The following is a 19,776-nucleotide window of genomic DNA, read 5'->3' as shown; positions in this document are numbered from 1 at the left end:
CCTTTGATACTGAAAATGTCAACCGGAATAAAGAGTTAAATGGTGAGGTTGAGGTAGTACTTTAAATACGTTTAAGTTAACCGATGTGGAAAGTAACTTTCAATTATAGGCCTACTTTAGGGCTACGCTTCATGGATCTATAAAACATTTTTTAGTTTAATCATTGGACATATGGACCAACACGATCCGGGTGACATTTAATTGTGAAGCATTTATTTTGGCTTACTGTCAGATACTGTATTTGCGAAGGTTTATATATAATAGTTTTGCCAGCATATCTGCAAATGTGCAAACTAATTGCTGTTCTTAATCTTAATATAAGAAGATTTCAACTGACTACTATAAGATCCCCGTGCGTAGAACGGGCACACAGCTAGTATACAAATAAATCGTTTGGACCGATTCTTAATTATGTGTTGGCAGAATATGAATAATTCCTTTGATAATAGAATTATCATTAATATAATTATATATATATATAATTATATATATATGCTTACTGCAGTTTTTGAGGTGTGAATTATCAGCACAACCACTTCTTGATTTGCCGTCACTATAGCATCTGAGATGTCCGCTGACACATTGTCCGTTATCACAGGCAAAGTCTCTTGGTTGACACGGAACAGTACCTGGGGTAAAAACGAAATATAAATAAAAAGTTCAAATTGCCCTGTTGTAACTGTCGAGTGATGGAGTTCGAGTGATCCTGATATTGGGTTATTCAACAAGGCTTGAGCAGAATTGAAAATTAGTTTGGCTAAAACCAGAACAGCAGTCATATTAACTTGACAACCGGACCACTCAACGTTTAAAACAAGTTGTGCCGTTGAATGTGGATCCTTAATGATTTACACTTAAAGATTTGGTTTTTTAAATAATTACGTCCTGTTTAAAAGCTTTTGTAAAATACATACTACACACTTAATGTTAAAAATTATGAATAAACACGCCCACTTATTGGATCACTAGAATTGCTCCAATGATGAAGTAACTGATACCCATTGTGTTACAATTGCACAAAACTATTGTAGCATTGACTTGAGATAGGTTCTAAAAACATCCCATCTTTGTAGGCCAGATGTAACTACTTAAAAAAAAAAACATTGTTGAATGAGCTTGTCATAGAGCGTCCTAATACTGATTTATCTATCACCAATAGATTGATCTATTTGATAATGCAATAACTTTCTAAATAAACAAAAAACCAACACCACACCTTGTCAACAGCTCAAGAAAAATTTACGTTTTTCTTAATAACACACACTCACTGGGAGAGCAATGGAGTTATTATTTCGAATCAACATACTGTACTCATATTGTTGAGTTAGAGTATCAACTCCATTGTAGATTATTTACAGTCAAAGATAGAACATTTTATTCATACAACATGACCTTAGCTTTTCAAAAGTAATTTATTTGTGACTTGGGTGCTTACTGTGTCGTATTGTTGCATACTTACTACAATTAGCCTCATCAGATCCATCTAGGCAGTCCAGATAGTAGTCGCACCATTTGGTCTCCTGTAGACATTGGCCTCCTAGCAGGCATCGGTGAGTGGCTGGCGGGCATTGCGTGTCATCTGTACAACAGCACAGAAAAATGAGGTACAGAGGAAACACGTTAATGTCGTCCACTGTGTACTTTCAGCTCTAATTTTTTTTTGGGATACATTTGATAAAATATTGTGACATGTTAATGTCTAATGAAGAATTGATGGTGCTATTGTAAGATATGGCAGTGAAAATTCTCACTTCCTTAACATTATCACTAGGTTTTTCAAACTTATGCCATGTGTTTTATAGGCATAAGAATAGGTATAAACATAGTTTAAAGTAATTTTTTTGTTAAAGTACACTCTTAATATTTTTTTTAGGTAATTAACTAAATTTGATATAACTTCAGTTCTAATTATTGGATTTTAATCATTAAACCGTCAGTTTGCAGGGAATAATGCCCTCTAAATAATTAGGTAGAGTTATAACAGTATATTGATTTATTACTTTTTTATGGGTCATTTTGTAATTTTAAAAAAAGAAATTGGTTTTCTGTGGAAATTAAAAAATCTTTTTTTACTTTAGAATAGACATACATTTACAATTTTCTACCTAATTATTTAGATAATAACATTCTTATCACTTGGTAAAAATTTGAATCATGTAGCATAAACCGTTTTAAAGATATATCAAATTTAGTAGTTAAAAATGTTAAAAAACTGATTTGCGGGAATCGCACTCTAAAAGTTACACGAGGTTGTGTACCCACGGTGATACTTATTGTTGAGTTATGGATCAATTTTTTGTTTATGCAAGCATTGTATTATTATTTATTATATTATTATGTAATTATTACTTACTTATAATATTATTAACAATAATAATAATATTATTATTACTGAAATAAGTCAATGGCCGGGGTTTTTAAAACTATTTTCCGTATCATAGTTTATTTACTTGATATGTTGTTACCAGAGGCTGAAGATGGGTTTTGATGTAAACTCGAAATATACCGCAACATTTTTTTAGTAAATTGTGTGTAATTTTAATTTAATTTATGTGATGAGAAGCCAACAAACTAAGATTAACATAAAGACTGAGTAACTGAATCGGCCAATGAAATTCATCGTGTTTGTAGTTTTAGATTGTTAAAATTAATCTCTGGGTACGTTAAAATATCCATCCATTAAAGTGGAGGTAAATAACATTAACTAAAAAATTACCTAAGGGTATTTTTACTACGTTTAATACTTCTTACAACTCTACTCATTTGATAAACTAATCAAAATTATTATTTTGGTTTGTGGGTCAACTATGAAAATACAATTTTTACTTTTTTAAGTACTGCCCAATTTAAGGTGGGAAGTACAGTTACATTTCAATAAATATTGGACTTCAAATTACAACATAAAAGCAGTTTTTATATTACCGTAATGGTGTATGTGAAATTATAAGAGCGTAGGAAATTAGTTAGTTGCATACGATAATGTATGCACATAATGATGGCATCTTAGGGCTTTGTTCTCACAAACAATGAGCTCCTGTAGGGTGTTTTAGAAGTTACAGAGCCTCTAACAAAGCGATTGAATGAATAATACATGATTACATGAATCTTAGACAGAAAACTAACACGACAACTTTGTGGTCTTCACATAAATGAATCACCAAATAGGTGTCAGATATGGTTTGAATTTTTATATGTAAAAAATCAAAGAGAAGTTTTTTAAGAGAATAAGATTTTTAAGTTTGAAAATTTGCTCTGAAATGTGTGATTATTTTTTATGAATCTTAGCTGATAAATGTATGATTATGGTACTCTATAAGTGAACAATGGTGTTTAATATAGGTAGATTTACAGCCATTCATGCCAATTATAGTCCACAGAAAAGTAGAGTTGTTGAATTTACTCGAAACAAAGTCTTTCACTCTACCAAACAATATACCTAAACTTTATCAAACAAAATAACAACATTTATCTTACTAAACAACCACTGCAATTTACTTAACTTAAAAAATATTCAATAAATAATAAGTACAGTATGTAGGCCTACAGTATTTTGAATATATATATTTCATTTCTCTAACATACACAGTTTAATCTAATAAAAACTATTAGTCCTGTCAGAGCTTGCAGACAATAAAACACCAATATTTAAGAAATGGAATTCCTGAAAAAAGTGTTAAAAACAGGAGATCGACCACAATCAAAGATATCATACAACAGATTGAAGTGACTGAGTTGCAAATAATCTAAATGGCGAGACTTCACGTGTAAACGGATGATGGGAATATAGTCGCTGAAATATGGATGTAGGGAGAAATTGGCGAGGATAGGACAGTTAGAAGACAACGGTGAGAATAGCGAGACATTATGAAGGAATGCCTAAAGCTGAAAAGAAAATAATGCTTTCAGAGGGAGTTTTAACAGGTGGTAAAAGGCATATTAGCACACCTGGGAGATAACGGGGCTGCTAAACTGATAACGATTGATGGAAGTATACTGATTACTGTTAGTATTGGTATTTACTTACGACAGTTGTGTTCATCTGATCGGTCGTAGCAGTGGTAGACCAAATCACACCTTAGGGACAAGTCTATACACTGACCACTGAGACATGTGAACTGCGTCTCATTGCACTGAGTATCTGTAAATGAATGAGATTTCATATAATGTAGTCCTAACATTATATAATTTTAAACATAAATTAAATATTATGTTAATTCATTTTTTAGACATTAAAGTTGTGAACCTGAAATTTGAATGAATATAGACTAATAGTTTGATAGAACTTGGATTTGCTCAAGATAAATTTGTTTGAAGAGGCGTAAATGAAAGGATCTGTCAGCTATTAAAATGAGGACACTGCAAAGTATATCCAGGCATATGTGGTTTTCTGTGATGGTAAGCTAGCTGTTGGAATTTTACATTTAGTAAAACCCCTCAATAACCTCCTTATCGGGATATCTGACCTTAGGTCCTTTTAAAAGCTACACATTTCTAAAAAGTTGTACGAGTGGTCATAAAGCATAATTTGTTTTATGACAAATAATGTCCAAACATACCTCGTCAGACAATCCCTTTACAAGTAGTATAGTTTGAAACTTGCGCCTTGTCAAGGATTGTCTGGCGAGGTATGTTGACCCATTATTTGTCATAACAACCCTGGGGCTATGGAAATAAATTATAAGAAATTCACGCTTTTACCCCAATCGTGAATGACGACGATGAAGTTTCTGTGATCGTGCGATATTATGATATTTCTGCCATCGCGGAAGATGTTCTGGGTTCTACCACAATCGCAGAATACAATTAACGTGTTCCATGACCGTGGGAGAGTTTCAGGACTTTTTTGCTATTAATCGTAAAAATTTGTGAAATAATGTACTTTTCCTGCTAAAAAGTTGTTTTGCTCATTGTAATTCCACCTTTTGTCCCATCATAGTCGGATATGACAGGTTCTACTATCCTAAATTCCATAACATTATGTAACAATTTTAACAATCGTGACTGCCTGCAACAAATCCTCCAACTAAACTCATTGATAACAATGGAATTACACTAATGAAAAATAATTTCCTTGTCGAATCTACGAGATTAAGATGGGATTCCTTAAGTTACCAGGACAATTGAGTTCGTCATCGCCGTGGAGACAGTCAATCTTCTTGTCACATCGGGTGATCACCGGCATTTTGCGACCATCGAGACATCTGAAGTTGGCAGCAACCTCGGTCACTCTGTTGGATATCTCGGTCCCTGGAATGACAATGATTGAAGTATTACATTTACATTTGGAAGCTTGCTGCTTGGTCTAGTCAAAAGCGGTCTTACACATACATTTAGGCTAGGCTCTGTGGGTTTGTGGGTTCCTTATCACTTAGATACAACGCATTATTGACAATGTAGCTATAGCTAAAGTCAACCTTGGACAATGATCACGTACCGTAGCATTTAAATGTGTTGATGTTGCCTATTTTTTACATTTCACGCTGTTTTCATCTTTTGTTAGAATACTGGCATATGCCAGGCAGTAATTTGAAACACTAATAAGTTGTATTTATTTTTTAAGTTTATGAAGATGGTTGATGAAGATGAATCCATAAATGATTTATTTTTATATATTGTAAACATCTTCGTTTTATTAATAAGTCTCACTTTTCACTAATGAATTTGAAGTTTCTGTTATCATACTTACCACAACCGAATTCGTCTGATAAGAAGTTGCCGTTGTGACAGTCGTTGGATCCGTCACACAGATACTGTGGTTGAATACAACGGACTTTGCCTGCGTTTTGGGGCAATGGAGGGGCAAAACATCCTAGAGCTACCCCTAACTCACACACAGCAACTCCTGTATAAAAAGGAAGAGTAACAAATTTAATACTTACTGTATAGGATATTTCTCAGCAATGACGTCATTGATGACATAAATCAACTACACAACTCGGCTGTCTATTCAAAGCAGTGTCAGGTTTCATCCACAATTTGAATCACCTAGTAGTGAAAACCAGGTGAAAAATATTTTGTTAGAAACTGGTAGTGTTGTAAAATATAAACTAACTGCATAAGATCAATATTCCACGAAACAAAACTTAATTCAAGATTAAAGTCATCTCCCCAACTTCAGTTTCAGTAAAACTGCAGTTGAGAAGGTTAGTTTTTGTGGCTTGAGAAATCTTCTTTAAATAAGCAGCTGATCAACGACAAGAGTCAAAACTTCAACGCTGTAAACAAATTAAGTAATAACTTATGACCGTAATACCATAGGAAGGAAATCGCTTATATTTTAAATTACATAATTTAGTTTCTACGAATAGGAAGCTAAACTTTTCACCAAAATATCTTCAAACTTTTGGTGCAATTATGGTTAAGGTATATAAAATCATACGTTTTAACCTCTCTGTGGGACACCCTGTACATATATTTAAAAAATCTAATATTGTTTCCTTGGTCTATCGGTTTCTATTAATTAATGGATTATGTTCTCTTTTATTATTAATTTATATCTTAATGGTTTATTATGAAATCGTTACATTTTTTAGTAATATAATTCAAAACTTTTATAAATTCTAAGAAAGAGAAAGATAATGAGTAAACTTTTAATTGAGAAATGGATTAAAGACTTGATGATTCTTATAATTAACCTTTGGCAGGATTGATGGCTGAGAAGAAGTCTTTGGAGAGTAAGTGGTAAACCTACCATTGAACTATGATTGATATTCAATACATTTATAAAACTTTGGAATATCTAATAATTGCATTAGGACGCCATTCATTTACTTACTCCATTTGAATATTTTTAAAAAAATTTTCGTTTTAAAGGTGTGATTAGTCTAGATATGTGAAATAATTGATTTATTAATCTTATACTGTTAATTATTCAATTTAAAACAATCAGTATCTTTAGTGCTAGAGTCTAAGAAGTATTTTAAAAGTAACTACACATTTTATATGTTTATCTAAAGTTATGTATGTGACAATGAGTCATAATCCTCGTAAACCAAATACTGCCACCAGATACATCCTACAAAAACAATATATTTTATGTTTGATTCAAAGACTTTGTTAAATAAAAATTTGGTAACCATGCAAGTAAGTCAAAAGGTGTATTGCCAAATTTATTCCCAAACCATTATTTGATCACCTTGGTAAAGAAATAAAGGAAAGAGGAAAATTTGAAAATACTTAAAGTTAGAAAAAGTAAGAAAAGAAAAAAAAGTAAAACAGGAAAGATACAAAAATCCTAATAAAACCAAACAAAAAAGAAGATCAGAATTAGAAAAGAATGAAGAAAATTATGTAAAAAGAAAAAAGAGAAATGGAAGAAAGCGCAAATTAATCTGACCCCCCCCCCAAAAAAAAAAATGAAAAACTTCAAAAAAAGTGTTTCAGCTTGAGTTTAGATGATTTTTTAAAATATTTTCGGGAACTTCACAGATGGTTCTCACCATAGTCCACCGAATACACGTGTCCGCAATCCACTTCGTCAGCACAAGAAGAATCTGTAGCGTTGACCACACAGTCACACTGCGAGTCACAAACGTTGGCTCTCCTAATACAACGACCATTGGGACATCTGAACTCGTCAGAGCTGTTGCACTCTTTGCCTGAAATAGTTAGGAGTTGATTTTAGTTACGAAAGGTAGTAACAATTAAAATGTACATTATGGAGTCAGTGTCGTAATAATATTGTCTGCAAACATAAAATTGGCCTTTAATGAGTTTATCATTAATTACTAGTACACGCTGGTGTTTGATGGGATAAAGGCTCATATAAAGATCAAGTGTAGAAAATAGAATCAAAATGTTGTCGAATGTTTACTCACAGTTCAGTTCGTCTGCGTGGTTTTGTGTACAGTGAGGCCAGCCGTCACACCAGTAGTACCTGTGAACCTTTGTTCCGTCTTCGCAGTCAGCGAAGGAGTCTGCATCAAAAATAAAATTACCTAAACAGGATTTATCAATAAAAAAATCATGGCAAGTTTCTAACTACCGGTACTGTATTTACCTTTATATTGAATATTCTGAATAGGCTAAGATATTTGATGGTGGAAATCAGAAGCTGCAATAACTTGAGCCGTAAATTTTACTGCATTGGAGGTTGTACCAAATTGTGTAGAGTTAAAAGAACTGTTAAAAAGCAAAACTTTTTTAAAACACAGCAATATTAGTGGAAATTGGATTTGTGGGTTTTATGAAAAATCACCTTTATAAATCCAAATTTCTACGGATTACTACCCACATACCAAATCTCATTAAATTGGACCATAGATGGAATTCAAAAACCGATAATTCCACCCAAAATTCAAACTTGAAAAGGTTGACAAAAACAATACCTATGTAAGGGGAGAAAGTAAAAACAACCCATTGCAGCTGGCGTAATAAACGTTAAGGTATTTATTAATTAATCAGACAAATATAACAAAAAATTCATTTTACCAAGCTACTGTTTGTGTGAACACCGACAAATTAACGTAATGCTTTTATTATTGAATTTAAATGTTAGTAACCAATCAATCAATAATTGAAAAAAATTTAGGCTACGATAGCCAGAAATAATTATGTAATAAAATTATAACAGGAAATGCATTTCTCGTAGTAGAGGAAACATTTCCTTCTTTAACAGGAAAAGTACTTTCATGATGATTGAAAAATAAATCACAACAATCAGAAATCATTAAACCCTGCAAGGACTCTTTAATATAAAATGTAAATAACGATTTATATTCGGAGCAGCGCAATGCGGGATAAGGAGATGAACAGGCAATAAAAGGGTTGTAAAGTGAAATTGTAAACATTCAGCTGGACTGTAATATTACTACTGTAGAACCACTTTGGAAGATGTCGTCTCGTTACATGACTGTACTTATGCACACTCAAGATATGTCTGTGATTCTGTGTTTCCATCAATATCAACTGCTAATGAAACTAAACTATCTTTTATTGCAATTTTAATTTAATAATAAGCTTGACATTTGTTATATAAATTTAGTTCTAAATTATTTTAAAATTTTTACAAAATTGTTTATTGTTTTCAAATATGAATGACTGACAATACCGAATTTTAAATAATACGTTGTATATAGATCAACCTACAACATCTAGAAGTTGAATGAAAGGAATAACATAATTGATGGAGTTCATGTAGCAGTTTACAAATAAAATTTACATTGAAAATACAGCATTTTTTACAGTAACTGTAGGATAATATCGTCTCGTGAATATGAAACGAAATGAAAATCCTTCTTTACTGAGGTGAACTTAGGACCTCACGGTCCTTTCTTACAGTTAACCTCTCATGTCCATGTTAAAATTATATACCAGAATACAGTAACAATTAACTCTGAAATACATCTTGTTTACAAGATCCAAAAGTCTTTCCTTGAATGTATTTTAAAAGCTAAGGCGTAATGTAGGAGATTATGTCATGAGAGAGGTTAATTAATCAATGTACAGCAGAAGAAAATGACAAAAGTGTGAAAACGTTAAAGATGTAGATTTCTATCGTACTCCTAATCTCGTATGTTTGAATCATTAAAAGGCTTTATTTATATTTATGTATGTATGTAACTGTACAATGTAACCATCTGGAAAGAAGTTTATGTTTTGAAAATTGTGTTCATATAATTGACCACATCATGTTAGTATATTTCGTTCCTAGGGCCGAAACCCATTTTGGGCCGTGGCACGAACGCTATTCTTCACCACACTATACCCTATTACCACTATTCACCAGAATAATAATGCACAGTAACAGTCAACACAACTACAACCTTAAAGTTATGTGAAGATATAATTTGGGGAATTAGCAATAGTAGTTGCTAAGCAGCGATAACAAAAAGTAGGGTCTATTGAAATTCATCGATCCTGATTGTGTATTTAAAATGCATTAATTAATGTTTTAAGAAAGTAAGCGAACAGCTTATTTTACTAGGGATGTAAAAACCAGCTCAATCCCCAAATGACGATGACAGCTGGCATAGTTAGCAATACGTAGCTTTCGGCCTCAAATAACGTTTGTAAAACGGCTAAAAACATTGTTGTGTGGTGAAAAACAATATTAATGAACCCAGGGATGAAAAGTTTTGTGCGGCTTACAGGCCTACATGGAAGTTTAACTCTCAACCGACTTTAATGTTTACTCTAGAACTAAAATACATTATTCAAAATTCAACAACATTTTTTGGATAATTAGTAAGTTAAGGTAGAGTTATTCGTAGTATTATAAATTTTGGTCTAAAATGTGAGGGTCATGCATTTTACTATCAACTGGTTAAAAAAGTTTCAAGCTAAATTGACTGATCGAGCTGTAGCTTTGAAACTTTGAGACTTATTTTAAAAAGTTGATTCTCTATCAAGCTTTAACTAAATTTCAGACCTGGAGAGTGGTGATCCTTTACTCCCCACTCTCTTTTCAATGATTCGATTACCTTTCTTTAAAGTTTAAATGGGCCTGCTTTTAGCGGGTTTTCAGGTGGTTCTTCCACCATCGATACTTTGACTGATTAAATAAACAGGCTTGAGGGGAAAAATGTGTTTATTTTGGTCTTTTAGGGGTTTCTAATTAATTCTCTCTATTAAGACGCCTCCGTTAAATTCACCCCTCATTCACCTTATTGTTTTAGAACAATTAATTTAATGTATCATTAATTTGGTTGAACTTGTTTCAATTATAACTTGTAAATACAGAAATTTTCCAGCTACAGTACTGTATAAAGTTATTGTCATTCTGTACCAAGAGTTACTACACCTACTAATTATATAATATTTGAATGAATTTTATTGGAGGGGGTACTCGAATACAGAGTATGTTCTCATCACCAGAAAGACATTTCATTTTGTTTGGGAAAGGTAAACCTAGACATTAATTCCCCTGAATCCTTAGTTTACGTCATGATTAGGATTCCAGCATACATTTAACAAATGTTGCTACTTATAGTCTGTATGATGGAACCTGCCGCTTACCCAGCGTCTACGTGATACTGGCCCAGGCCTTAAACAATAATTGGCCATCCCCCATAGGTACACGGGGGTCTAGAGACAGGTTCCACCATACGGAGTATAGGCCGTCCAATGATAATACTTACAGGGAAAATTTATATTTACTGTAACAAGAAATACAAAAGTATTGGTAAATTCTCACTCGGAAAACTGAATAAACTTCACGTATCTTTCCCATCTTTGCACTTACCTTCAACAAGCTCTCGCCAAGTGCATTTCGCTGAATTGTGAATTATTAATGTCCATATCTGTTATGTCTTTGAGAATTCCTTAGAATTGTAAAAATGGAAGTGTCATAGAGATGCATTTTAAAATATATCGAGATAAGCTGCATCAATTACTTTAATGTTTATAAAAATTTTTTTAAGAAATACAAGTAAATGTTATAAAAGTAAACTTATATATTATTTGTCTATGATGTTGTTGTAAAACATTATTATTTGCCAATTCATTCATTGCTATATGGTTGTAAGGTGATCTCAATCAATATCTAAGAGACATTCTTTTTTAGACAGGTGAACCAACATGTTAAAGGGGGGTTCCGAACCATAAGGTTATTAACATATATTTAAAGACCCATTGTAGACTGGTGGAATAAAAGCCTCTAAGATAAACCCGCGATCCACTTTGAAGACAAGATCATGACTATTACAAAATAGCATCGCTGGTATGTAGAAGGATTAAGAATTTTTTTGAATTTTAATTTTGAAAAATAATTTGGATTAGATATGCAATTGTTGGAAACCCTTAGAGTCTTTCTCCACTAATTCTCACACGAAGAAATCTGATAGTAATTAAGGTCCGATCTCAGTTCAAGCGATATAGAATTTATTTGGTGATTTGGTAGCGCCACTTCAGACTCAAGGCAGCGATGTAGTGGGTTCAGATCTTCGTACTTGCCACACTACCATTTATCAGTACAGTTCACCCTTGTACTGCACTCACCCCTTGCTTTGCTGGATATGTTCCACACCCAGACCCGCGGCCTGTGTGGACAGCAAATGCAAGAATAAACGAGGAAGCCTCTTAAGAATGTTCGTCTTATTTTTTAACTTGAACTCAAGGATTTACATTGCATAAAGTAATTAATTTCCCTTTCTTGGCGTAACACAAATCTGTGTGGATAGTTCAGGAAGGTGGAAAGTGGACATATTTAAGAAAAAGTTGCTTTGATGAGTCATTCCTCAAATAGTATTGTGTACTTCATTTAGTCGGGAAGAATCAGCTGACGGAACCCGGTGAGGAGAATACTACAAGAGAGTATATAAATATGTAAGAGTATAAAAATATGTGGTTTAAGGTGAAGAAGTATATAACCTCCACTTAAACCTGCCATTCAAATAATAGTTCAACAGCTGAGGTTTGCCAAAACGTCAATCAGATGTAACATACAAAAATGCAAAAAAAGTAGAGGGGGAACTTTCTCTCAAACAGCCTTAAGTTTGTGAACTAAGGTTGGAAATACAAAATATGCTAAAGAAATGCGGAGAAAAGGCAGGTCTAGAAGGATGTGGATGAATTGAAGAATATCCCACCTGTAAATTTATGGAACCAAAGAGAGTTAGTTGGGGAAAAGGGAACATAAAAGGGCTAGTTGGAGGCAATATGTGTTCTCCATGGACGACTGCGGCCTTTGGTGCTTTGAAAATACTCAGGACTATATTCGTCATTGAATCCATAAAGTTATTGTAAAGATAAGAATTACATTACATATAACAATTATATTTATCCTCATAAACTTTACCTGGGCCGCAGTCTGTTTCGTCACTGAGGTCTTGACAGTCGAAGACACCGTCACACAGGGATCCAGGACGTAGACATTCTCCATTGTTGCATCTGAACTCTGAGTGCCAACATGATCTGTGAGCTGCAATGTGAACGTACATAGAGTATAAAACAAATAGACTCCTCAGACTATATAAAATGATATGTCAACCTCGGGACATCAAATGTTTATAGCATGTTTAAAGCTTTATAGTCCCGTATGTAATCTTATTATCCTTTACTATTTCAGGCGTTTGGAAAATTCAAAAATGATCTGTGAGATTTTAACGAAACAGTGTAAGGAAAAGATTCTTTACTGCATTTAGTGCAAATTAAGGTGACACAGTACTCCCTATCCCGCCAATGTTAAAATTGCAGTTTTTAGGTACACATAACTTTTACAAATATTAACCTATCAACTTGAAATTTTTGTAATAAGTTTAACACATTATTACCAACAATAATATGAAGCAAAAAAAGTTTTTGAGCAAAATTAAATTGTTGGTATGATTTTAAAAATTTTATAAAATATTTTGTAATTTTTTAACATAAAATATTTTTTTTTATTTCAAAGGTTTTAGGTTGTCATGGAAACTGGTTCGTATTATTGTTCCTTATTATATGAGGAACACACACACCAATTTTTATTGAAATTGAATTATAATTGAGGAAGAAAAGTGTACCTGACTAAAAACCACTTGACTTTCGGAAAACGACAAAAGTACCCCCTGTCACGGGTAGTACAGTAGTAGGACCTTGGGCATGCTAAATTAGGCTGCAATAGTTTATAAAAGTAGCTGAAAATTAAAAAAAATAATTTTTCTTCCTTAATTTTTATTATCTACGTGTTCAGAAAAGTCTGTTCTACAAAACTAAATAATAAAAAAAAAATTGAAAAAAATTATATTTGAGTACTGTGTTACCTTAAGTATTAACAGGTTGACAACTAATTTTCCTTATTAATTCCCTATGAGGAAATTCACTTTAATCTGTTAAACACAAACTAAACTCAAGTAGGTGTCTTTAAACAAGTAAAATGCTCTGATTTAAAGTTGGAACACCTAAACTTTGAAGTAACTTCACAAACCTTTGCTTCAAAGTTCTAAGTAGGTGAGCATTAATCAGCTCCGTTTCGTTCGGAAGGTGATTCAATAATTTCCCTATTACTTCATTTCCCTTTTATCTTTTGACTTTTCTACTTTGATTTCCGAACTCAATTGTATCTTAATTTAAAGTAAATTAAAGTAATTAATCAAGTCTTTAAAAATGTTAGCCTTGTCGGAATTCTTCTAAAAAAAAAATGCTAACATGCATTGCTATATCCTTAGAACAAACACCATAATGTAATCTTACAAAAGAAACAATGTAATACCCTTACAAAATTCAATACACTACAAAACAGTACATTAGATTTTCTAACTATAATGCACTAAAAGAGAATGTTATGTGAAAAACAATTGTACTTTAACCCAGAGAAAGTTATTTTATAAAATGACTAAGTAATTTACTTTTAAAGTAAATACCTAGAAGGTGTCTGTATTTTACATATTATAAATTGTCTAAAAAAATTTTATAGCCAACCCGTATCTAGTACAGTAGTTAACATGTGAATACACATAAATAACACAAAGTAGTTGTGATTGCTGTTGTGATATTCAAATAAGGGCATTACACCTACCGTGGCTTTTAGGCGACATTTATTTGGGAGAAGAATTATTGTTACAGAGGAGATCGAAACAAACCCCTTTCTAGCTCTTCAGAAAAAGCAAGCAATAAATTGTGTCTCAATTTACCCCAACTTTTTCAAACTGGAAAAGATATGCTTGAAAGATTCAAAAAGCAATTGATCCTTATAAGGTGAAATATGAGTTTCCTCTGACAAACATAACAACTCATAACGATTTTAATAAAATTAGTGACACAACAAATAATATTTATTCTGAAATAGTTTTAGTAAGCCGTGAATATTGGGGTTGCGTGTTAATGTAAATAATTAATTAGAAACCCCAAAAGGACCAAAATAAACACATTTTCTTCCTTCAAGTCTGCTTATTTAATCAGTCGAAGTATTGATGGTGAAAGAACTAACCTGAAAATCCGCTAAAAGCGAGGTCCATTTAAACTTTAAAGAAAATCGAATCGAATCATTCAACAGAGAGTGGGGAGTAAACGATCACCACTCTCCAGGTCTGGAATTTAGTTAAAGCTTGATAGAGAATCAACTTTTTAAAAAAGTCTCAAAGTTTCAGAGCTACCACTCAATCAGTCTATTTAGCTTGGAAATTTCTTAACTAGATAGTAAAATGTATGACCTACATTAGTTTATACAAAAATTAATAATGCCATAAATAACTCTACCAAAACTTACTAATTATAACAGAAAATGTGGTTGAAATTTGAATAATCTACTGCATTGTAATTTTAACTTAGAGTAAACATTAAGTTGGTTAAGAGCTAAACTTCCATAGGCCTGTAAGCCACATAAAACTTTCCAGCACTGGGCTCATTAATATTGTTTTACATGATATATTCAAATGTATGAACATAGTTTTCTCAACACAAACTTTATTCAACATATTAGGCACTTTGTATACTATATCGGTACAGTAACTTTGTACATAAATCGAAAATAAAGCCTTCCAGTATCCAGTTATTTAAATATCTTGCAATGTTTTGAGTACGATAAAAAATTTATATCCTTTTGACACTTGTCATAATTTTATTCTACGAATCATCACCATTTTGTTAATTTATTAATTGCTTACTTTACAGTATTGTTTACTTACTTTACAGTATTGTTTACTTACTTTACAGTATTGTTTACTTACTATACAGTATTTTTTTGTTACTTTACAGTACAAGATTGGACCATTGAGGTTCAAAGATTGGGAGAAAATAAGTAAAATTTTAATGTTTCGAACGTCAACTGATTAGCTGTTGAGCCCAATTTAATCCTTATATATAATACGTGAAGGCGATTTCTTGAAAACACTACTCCTCCGTTAATAATGGACGGATTTTTACAAACGACGTGTCAAAATAAAGTATTTTTTGTGTAGACGCCCCCTTTCACCAATTCATGTAATAAAAATCCTCGGGCTTTGCCCCACAGGCCATCAAAGTTGGATTTTCTCCCATAAGATTAACATGGGGGAATTAAAATATTTTATTGGAAACTTTGTCCCCACTAATTTGAGAGAACGGCTGGGCGTAGAAACTTGGTAGAGGTGTCCAAAGAAAGGTCTTGGTCTGTAGATGAGTTATCAAAAGAAAAACTAAGCAAAATCCCTTAGGGCTCTGCCCCAGAAGCCTTTAAAGATCCCTCCACAGAGTTGTTTACATTTTGGCCATGTGAATAATACTTTTTAATAAAACAGCTGTTCATTTTTAAATTGTATTTCAAACCACACATAATTATTGGGTTACTGAATTGTACCAAATAAGTATTTGCAATGTTATTTTCTGATTTTAAAATTAATTTTCCTCTTTATCATGTCATGTTTTGCAATATAACGTTCTATTATGAAATCAGTGGAAATTATCCACAGAAATTCTTAAATTATTTCTTATTGAACTATCTTATATCTATTGTACGGGTTGGTGCCTGACTTTTCGTGTCTAATAAAATCCAAACATAGAAACCTTGCCTAAAATGGTACCCATCTTGACAAATTATATGCACCTGCCTATATTACGGACTTTGGTGCACTGGGTTGGTAACATTATTGAAAATAACACTACATTTTGGCTGTAAAATATGGTAGGTACAAAGAGAAAATACGATTTAAGCAGCTACTGTCATGACAGAAAGGTCATATTCCTTATAAAAACTAGATCACACAATCCTTTATAAGATACGTTGATTACCAATATGTAAACGTCAATATATACGTAACAGCCAATTTACAGTATTTTTGCTTTTTGGAAACGTCCCATTGCTATGTCATTTGCATTATTTGTTGCCAATGAAGCCGCCAAGACCATATAAATGAGGAGGCCCCTAACAGTTCAAGAATAAAAGCCAACTTCACTTCAAGTATTCCACTACACCTAACATTCCGTAGAGAGATTATTTTGACAACTTTATGTTATTGATAAGGCTGAGACAAACTGACATCCCCCATGTCAAGGAATTCCAGCTTTAATAGTAACCCCACAATAAATTTCTCAAAACTATGCTAGAGGGTTCATTCATTGGCACAGATGTACGATATGAACTGACGCGACGTGACGAAGGAAAATCAAACTTACACTGTAACGGACATACCTCCCTTTGAAGTTAGAACATGTCTTCCCAAAAAATATTTTCTTTTCAAATAAAATCATATTACACTGATGAAATCACAGAATTTTTTAACTACAAAAGACCCACCAATACGATTTTAATACTATTTAAAGGTTCTTCCAAAGGAAGAGATATCAACATACTAATAATAACTCCGATGAGTCAAATGACGTACGGTATGGGAAATATTTTAATCATTGAATGATCAACCAAATTTGGCAACTAACGCAATTAAAATCATTATTGTTTTCACACTTATTACCCTTTAAACAATGCTAAATGCTCAAAATTAGTATATTTCACCCAATTTATCGCAGTTAGATGAATTAACGTAAGCCTTGAAAGTAACCGTCGATTTCGACGGGTTTCCCCTAGTTTATCTATAATGAGTGGGTAATAGAATAATTTATAACTATGAGTGGGTAGTTGGGACAATGAGTCGGCATAACCGTCAGCGGCAATGAGAGGTTGTAAACGAAAACATAACCTCTCTTAGATGTTATGGGTAGTGATTGCTAGTAATTAAAAATGGTCATAGGTAAAGTAGTGTACACAACGAAAGTTTCAAAGTTCTTTCAGACAAAGCACACAAGACTGGGACGGGTGGCGTCGTCCTGTAATCCAGCTATACTAGGAGGTCACGAATTGTGGATATTTATAGGCATGCACTGTGGATGCGATACTCTCTGGTGTGGATTAAAGTCCGCACGAGTGAGCACTACGACTATCCGCAGTACTATCCTGATGATTAGACCAAGTCGTATATACCAAGGCGAAAATGTGGTTCGGATTCCAATATAAACTGTTGGTCCCTTAGTTTGCCATTAGCTGTATGGGCTATTAATTAACAGCTGTGTCTAAGGAATATGTCGGCCTTAGTCACTAACAAGACTACAAGATCGCGCAACTCATCCTACAATTATCTCCATTCATACTTGGCTTAAAATACCTACTTTGTATGGTCGCCATTTCATCGAAAAAGTATACAAAAATATAGAAAACATTCTTATAATAATGTATACAAGCACCCCTACTCCAAAATTATACTTTTAAGCCTTGTGCAAAATCTGATCTTGGTTATTATGTGTTTTATGTTCAGTTTTATAGGCAGTTTATTTTATAATAGAATAAAAAAATCCTAAGTTAAACACAATATTCGTAAAGTGTACTAACACATCATAGTTTCCTTTTTAATAATTTTCCAGTTTAATTACCATACCGAGTAAAGTTTATAAATGAAAACTATCTGAAAACAATTTACTGTTTAAAGCGCTGTTAAACACAAACTAAACTCAAGTAGGTGTCTTTAAACAAGTAAAATGCTCCGATGTAAAGTTAGAACAGTTAAACTTTAAAGTAACTTCACAAACCTTTGCTTCACGCTTAAAGTTCTAAGTAGATGAGCATTAATCAGCTCCGTTTTGTTCCAAAGGTGATTCAGTAATTTCTCTATTACTTCATTTCCTTTTTATCTATTGACTTTTGTACTTTGATTTCCCAACTCAATTGTATCTTAATTTAAAGTAAATTAAATAAATTAACCTAGTCTTTAAAAATTTTAGCCTTGTCGGAATTCTTCTAAAAAAAAATGCTGACATGCATTGCTATATCCTTGTAACAAACACCATAATGTAATCTTACAAAAAAAAAAAAAAAAAAAAAAACACAGAAAAAAACAATGTAATACCCTTACAAAATTCAATACACTTCAAAACAGTAGGCCTACACTAGATTTCCGAACTATATGAAAAAAAAGTTAACGATATGTGAAAAAAGTTGTACTTTAACCCAGAGAAAGTTATTTTATAAAATGACTAAGTTACTTTAAAAGTAAAAACATAAAATATGTCTGTATTTAACAAGTTATTCATTTTCTTACCATTTATATGGCCAACCCGTATCCAGTACAGTAGTTAACATGTGAATACACATAAATAACACAAAGTAGCTGTGATTGCTGTTGTGATATTCAAATAAGGGCGTTACACCTACCGTGGCTTTTAGGCGACATTTATTTGGGAGAAGAATTATTGTTACAGGGGAGATCGAAACAACCCCCTTTGTAGCTTTGTAGCAAGCAATACATTTTATCTCAGTGTACCTTTTCAAACTGGAAAAAATTTACTTGAAAGATTCAAAAAAACAATTAATCCCTTTAAGCTATGTCTACAAGGGGAAATATGAGTTTTAGTGTTCCTCTGACCGACATAACAACTCATAAGGATTGTATAGTGTAAAGATAATAATGAAATTAGTGATACAATAAATTAATTATTCTGAATTAGTTTTATTATAAGGCGTGGGAGGAGTGAATATAAGTAAAGCGTGTTGTTAGAGTAGTGTTAATACAGAATTCTTTAGAAACCCTAAAAAGACCAAAATAAACACACTTTCTTCCATGAAGTCTGCTTATTTAATCAGTCGAAGTATTGATGGTGAAATAACTAACCTGAAAATCCGCTAAAAGCGAGGTCTATTTAAACTTTAAAGAAAATCTAATCGAATAATTCAACAGAGAGTGGGGAGTAAAGGATCACCACTCTCCAGGTCTGAAATTTAGTTAAAACTTGATAGAGAATCAGCTTTTAAAAAAAGTCTCAAAGTTTCAGAGCTACCGCAAGATCAGTCCATTTAGCTTGAACATTTCTTAACTAGATAGTAAAATGTATGACCTACATTAGTTTATACCAAAATTTATAATGTCATAAATAACTCTACCAAAACTTACTAATAAA

At 32.6% G+C, this 19,776-nt stretch overlaps 1 protein-coding gene across 1 annotated transcript in view; it reads right to left on the bottom strand.

Annotated features, from left to right (window-relative positions):
• LOC129002966 (G-protein coupled receptor GRL101-like) overlaps window positions 1-19,776 on the bottom strand; it is a 72,672-nt gene that overhangs the window by 27,263 nt on the left and 25,633 nt on the right. Inside the window, exons 8-15 of the mRNA XM_054431119.1 lie at window positions 12,737-12,859; window positions 7,818-7,916; window positions 7,439-7,598; window positions 5,654-5,847; window positions 5,113-5,226; window positions 4,025-4,138; window positions 1,460-1,579; window positions 501-629 (exon numbers count right to left, since the gene is read on the bottom strand). Of these exons, the coding sequence (XP_054287094.1) occupies window positions 501-629; window positions 1,460-1,579; window positions 4,025-4,138; window positions 5,113-5,226; window positions 5,654-5,847; window positions 7,439-7,598; window positions 7,818-7,916; window positions 12,737-12,859 (1,053 nt within the window). The remainder of the gene's footprint in view (window positions 1-500; window positions 630-1,459; window positions 1,580-4,024; window positions 4,139-5,112; window positions 5,227-5,653; window positions 5,848-7,438; window positions 7,599-7,817; window positions 7,917-12,736; window positions 12,860-19,776) is intronic.

The sequence above is a fragment of the Macrosteles quadrilineatus genome, unplaced genomic scaffold, assembly GCF_028750875.1.
Source record: "Macrosteles quadrilineatus isolate MER2022 unplaced genomic scaffold, UCM_ALF_1.0 Scaffold_1__1_contigs__length_201487025, whole genome shotgun sequence".
Lineage (NCBI taxonomy): Eukaryota > Metazoa > Arthropoda > Insecta > Hemiptera > Cicadellidae > Macrosteles > Macrosteles quadrilineatus.
Note: the sequence above shows the minus strand (reverse complement) of the source record. Positions and strands in the feature narration are given on the sequence as shown.